At 34.9% G+C, this 6,000-nt stretch overlaps 1 protein-coding gene across 6 annotated transcripts in view; it reads right to left on the reverse strand.

The window, feature by feature from the left end:
- pappa2 (pappalysin 2) overlaps positions 1 to 6,000 on the reverse strand; it is a 131,456-nt gene that overhangs the window by 54,371 nt on the left and 71,085 nt on the right. For all 6 annotated transcript variants that reach the window (XM_087241056.1, XM_087241058.1, XM_087241059.1 and 3 more), the window contains one exon: positions 2,223 to 2,526. In XM_087241056.1, the coding sequence (XP_087097182.1) occupies positions 2,223 to 2,526 (304 nt within the window). The remainder of the gene's footprint in view (positions 1 to 2,222; positions 2,527 to 6,000) is intronic.

Consider the following 6,000-nt stretch of genomic DNA (forward strand, 5'->3'; position numbering starts at 1 on the left):
ATAAAAACATGACAGAGATGTTTTTATGTGACAGAATTACTAATGGTTCACCAATTTCAAATAAATATTTAAGGCAAGATACTGTAAAGAAAACACTGCTTCACTCCATTCGTCAATTTTGAGATTTGGGGCTTCATGGCTTTTCTTTTTTTGGTTTTTCAGTCTGATTTAAAGTAAACATTGGAAATACAATTGTAAGTGTTGTTTCTGCAATTTATCAATTTGTTTCTGTAGATTTCGCAATCTAGCCTACACTACCTGACAAATGTCTTGCCTATCCGAGTTTTAGGAACAACAAACTTGACTTCTAGTTGATCAATATCAGAATTCTGATATCAGAAATGGCTTATATGAAAGGCAATGACCTCTAGGTTACGCTTATTTGACTAAAATAAAATATGATCATGCCTTGATTTTTAATTATTTAACTAGGACAGTAAGGTCTGACTTTGCTTAGACAAAAGTCTTGTCACACAGAAATAATGTACAGTATAGAATATAAAGTCATGGTGCAGTGGCTAAAAAAATAATATTGTGTATAACTCCTATGAGCTTGGAGGATTGCATCCATACATCTTTGCAATGACTCAAATAACTTATTATTAAAGTCATCTGGAACAAAAGCATCCTTGCAAGATTCCCAGAGTTCATCTAGATTCTTTGGATTCATTCCCAACGCTTCCTCCTTCATCTTACCCCAGATATGCTCAATAATGTTTATATCTGGTGATTGAGCTGGCCAGTCCTGGAAAACCTTGACCTTCTTTGCTTTCAGGAACTTTAATGTTGAGGCTGAAGTACAGTATGTGAAGGAGTGCTATTGTGCTATTGTGTCGAATTTGCCCTTTCCTGTGGTAAGTAATGTAATGAGCGGCACAAATGTCTTGATACCTCAGGCTGTTGATGTTGCCATCCACTCTGCAGATCTCTCGCACACCCCATACTAAAGTAACCCCAAACAATGAATTTTCCTTCCAAACTTGACTGATTTCTGTAAGAATATTGGGTCAATGTGGGTTCCAATAGGTTTCTGCTGTATTTGTGATGATTGGGATGCAGTTCAACAGATGTACCTTCTGCCACTTTTCCAAATGATCAACTAGACATCAAGTTGTTATTTTTTGCCCTTACAACTGGGATCAACGACAGGACTTTTGTCAGGTAGTGTAAATTAAGTGAAGTTTCACAAACTAATTTCAAGAGGAGCACATGATATGATTGTGCATTGCTGGCCACTCATCCGTAATCAGTAATAATCCAATCAGAATGATCCTAGCTTAATATAAATGGACCCACCCCATCTCCTCCTTTTTCTCCCCATCTAAAGGGGGAGTGATCGAGACCTACCTGATCTCAGATCGCCTGATATGCTTATTGACCGGGCGGGAGCCCTGGGCTCAAATATCTCCGTGCTCAGGGTTCTCTCCCGGGACAGCATGCCAAACCTGCTATAAATGCCAAGCATATCTAAGTGGGAACTCTTGAAAGCAATTTATTTTGCATTTACACTGTTAAAAATTACACGACACTAAGTCATGACAACAAATATATTTTTTTATGTTACTTTAGCTACATTTAAAAAGTTAATCAATTTATTTTTAGTTATACAACTAAAAAAATGTACAATATGCAGCGACTTTTTAGTTATATAAAGTTTAACTTAATATGTTTATTCAGTTTGACTGATTTGAGTTGAGTTAAGATGACTAGAAAAATAAACTTGACTTAACAAAAAGATTTTAGGAGGCAATATTATAATTCTTACTGAGTACAATCACCAAACTGTACAGAATTATATGTATATTAAAGGGTTTTTTACAGAGGGAAATGTTCATAGATACATTTTCTGATTATTCTACACATTTATTTTGTCTGTTTGCAGTATCTTATGAATTTAGCCTTGAAAATCAAATCCTCTATATGTAAAATCTTTGACTCTAATAGTTCAGAATACTCTTTTCAAATGTTCAGATTTTTGTGCTAGAAATTAGTAAATTAGCTCAATAGTGGAACAATGCCTCATTTGCATTTTTAATCATACATTTCTGTAAAACTTGTAATGCTAAAAAAAAAAAAAACATCTCTAATACTTAATCTAATCAATCAGCTGTGGAAGTATGGTGATATTACTTTTCTTTTATAGCCTATTCACCTACAGTGTCTTGCCTTAAAAAATAGTGTCCAAGTTCTATTGTTAAACACAAACAGATGCGTCTTGGTACCTGTCTGTGTATGAGGGCTGTCGGACGATGGCAGGACTCTGGTCTTCTCTGATTGGTGGTTCTCTGATGACTCTGTAAAGAAGTGGTCGGCAGCCGGAGCACAGGGGATTTTGGGGCCGCGAGGTCAGGAGAACAGCATCTATCTCAAGCTTCTTGTCAAAGGTGGAGATTTTAATGGCTTTGACCTTCTTGCTAGTGTGAACATGGAGCGTCAAAGGAATATCACAGAAAGCATGTTGAGGACCTGTGTGGATCAACTCGCCATTCTCCGTTATGAACACAATATTGGCAATTGCTTTTTGGTCTGTAGAAAAACAGAAGAATGAAATAAAATAAAACAATAATACTTTAATAAAATTTAACTTATTATTGTTTTAAACTGCTCTGCAGGATTTAATTTTAGGACATTTTAGTATGTACATAAAATATAATTATTTCGAAACAAAAAAATAATAATAACAACTCTGGATCAAATTAATGTTCCAAATAAGGAATTAATTAAAATATTAAAATAATAATAATTTATTGAAAACATTCCTTTTAATAATTAATGTACATTAAGTTCTGTCAGATATTTTTATGTTATTTTATTTTTATTTTTTTTTGTAATTTAAAGTCCTAATTTTGCTGTCATCATTTATTAGTTCACTTAATAAATGACTTAATACCAGTACAATAAATAATTATATATACAATTGTGGAAAAATCTCAGAAATTGATTTATGATTATAGTTATTTGTTTCAGTTAGGTGTATTATATATTCTGTAAACTACTGGTGACATTAAATTATTTAAAATAAAATTCAATCCATTTTGAGTATTTTATTGCATAAAATTACAAAAAGTGTCAAAGTTTATATTACTATTGTTTTTAGACAACATAAGACTTAAAGGGGTGGTCCACTATGATATCATATTTTAAACTTTAGTTGATGTGTAATGTAGCTGTGTGAACATAAACAACATGTCTGAATGTAAAAAGTTCTAAGTTCAATGCAAAGGGAGACCTTGGATTTTACAGAGTTAGCTTAGCAAAGCCTACAATGAACGAATTTTGGGGACTACAAAAAATACTTCTGCCCCCTGTAAGATCACAAAGGTTTGTTTACTGCGCATACAAACTGCGCAGGTAAGGGTCGTGGCCGGAGGCGCTGTAACGTTATAGCAGAGATGAAGCTAAAAATGCGTCCAAACACGGCTGTTTCCACAGAGCTTCGTCTGTTTCTGTATTTGGGCTTCCAAAGGACATGACACAAAGACAGAAGTGCTTACAGTTTAATATTAATTATGTTCCAGAGAATTATAAAATACACAGCAAGCATGATTTGACAAAACAGCCTCCAGAATCTCTCCCAGTTCAGTGCTGGATTCGGCTAAAATCTCCTCAAAGCAGAAGCTGTGAGCTACAACCTGTAAGTGTTTTTATTTGTTAAAATTGATCATGACATGTACAGTGTCTAGCGTTAACAGTATGCTGTAGCAACGATGTAAACAATGCAAATTGCCGCTTTGCGGGCAAACGATTTAGCTACAAATTCATATTTATCAGTCAAACTGCTGTAAACACACACACAAACACTCCACCAGCACGTTCGTGTCTCTTATGTGTGTACGCACGCGACTGCATTGATTGTCTTCAGGCAGCTTTTCCATGCGTTTCACATCTCAGGTAATAAAGTCGCAAAAGATATGTGGATGATTTATATAACTTACACCTGCATATTCCGGATATATATGAAAGACGTTGTGTAACGCATAGAGTTTAAAAAAATACAGGTTAGCTTACCTGACTCGTGGTAGCAGTAGAAAAACAAATCAAGGCTCACACAGGTAGCATCCCACATCTTGTGCTTTATTCTTCTGTCACGATATACTACAGAAAATAACTTAATCCGAGCATCAGAGAAAAAAAAAAAAAAAACTCCTGTGCACATGCGCTTGTTACAGAAAGTTCACACATTCAACATTCACACACACACACACACACACACACAAAGACAAGGTCTCTTAAACTCCAAAACACCATTTTCACTCGTTACAGACACATTTGTTCACTCGTAACAGATTTTATTTTAGAGAGCAGGCAGGAGGTTGACTGACTATTTACACAGCAGAAAACCGCATGCTTTTACGGGCGTGCCGTGGAGCCGATCCGCGAATAGCAGCACATTATGACGATGACCAGAGTCAGAGTCACTTGAGGACGGGCCTTTCAGAGGAACTTGGAAACTTGACAGTCGTTTTCATGCTAGCTGAGTAGTTGTGTATAATCAAAGTGAGATATATGAAAAAATAATGCGATTTCCTTCAAGTGAAACATGAGCACACATTGCTTTGCATCTTACTTACACAACCAAGCCTTAAAATTGCATTCTGGACCACCCCTTTAAGCCAGGTTTGTCCAAACTCGGTCCTGGAATTCCAGTGTCATGCAAAGTTTAGTTTCAACTAGAGGTCTAATTTATGTTTCCATTTTGAAAAGTACCACGGAACCCAACCAGATATCTTGCAGCACGGCAATAAATTTCCAAATAAATTGCGGCAGCGGTCGGTAACTGGTTTAATTTTGGACGGGTGTAAGCGGTCAATATCGCTCTCGACTCCTGAGCGAGCAAGCACGCGTATGTATGTGTGTGAATGAGACAGCGTGATGCTGCGTTTAGCTTGTTTGTTGCTGTCTATGTGTGTGTGTGTGTGTTTGTGTGTGTGAATGTGCGCGCAAATGAGAGAGAGAGCTTTGTCCTTTTACAACAAATGCTGAATATAAGCGGGAGCGGTCGGGTTCAGGCTAAACCCTGGCGAGAGTGGCCGGAAGCAGGATTCAAAATTTAGTCCCGCGAAGATCTCTAGATCCAACCCCAATCCGACACACCAGGGCTAGCTAATCAAGCTCTTAATAGGCTTTTTAAAAACATCCTGGCAGGCGTGTTGAGGTAAGCTGGAGCTAAAATCTGCAGGACACCGGCCCTCCAGGACCGAGTTTGGACACCAATACTTAAGCAATCAATATTTGGTGTAATAAATGTCGGCATTCAATCACAACAAACAAAAACCTATTATTGTGATATAAAATAAAAAACAAAAAGCTCTTAACAAACAAGTGGCAAGTTTTCAGACATGTTTATATTTATTTTTAGACAACACAATACCTTTTTTTTTACTTTACTGAAACCCATATCTGATAAATTTACTAAATTTTCAAGTGGTCTCAAATTATTTATAGCTCTAATATATATAGTATATATGCACTACTGGTCAAAGGTTTGGGGTGAAAAGGATTTTAAATGTTTTAATTTAAAAGCTTCTTCCACTCACCAAGGCTGCATTTAATTATTTAAAAATACAGTCAAAATTGTAAAATTGTGAAATGTTATTTTACTGTACAAAAAGTGTTGAAAAGTAGTTTAATTTATTTCAGTGGTTTTAAAGATGAACTTTCAGCTTCATTACTCTTCAGAGTAATGTCAGAGTAATGAGTCTTCAAAGTCACATGATTTTTAAAAAATCCCTTTAATATTTATTATCATTATTATTATTATTAATATTATTATTATTATTATTTTTATTTTTATTAATAATAATGGTAATAGTAATAAAATCAATAATGACTGGAGGAATCATTTAATCTGAAACTATGTACAATATTTAATGAATAAATAATAAATTAATAAATAAATAATTAACTATTTGACTTTTCTTTTTTTTTTTTTACTTTTAATAAATGCCACCTTGATGAACGGAATATGTATTTTTTTAAAGAACAAAAAAAATTATATAT

The sequence above is a fragment of the Danio rerio genome, chromosome 2 (assembly GCF_052040795.2).
Source record: "Danio rerio strain M-AB ecotype USA chromosome 2, GRCz13ab, whole genome shotgun sequence".
NCBI classification, from domain to species: Eukaryota; Metazoa; Chordata; class Actinopteri; order Cypriniformes; family Danionidae; genus Danio; species Danio rerio.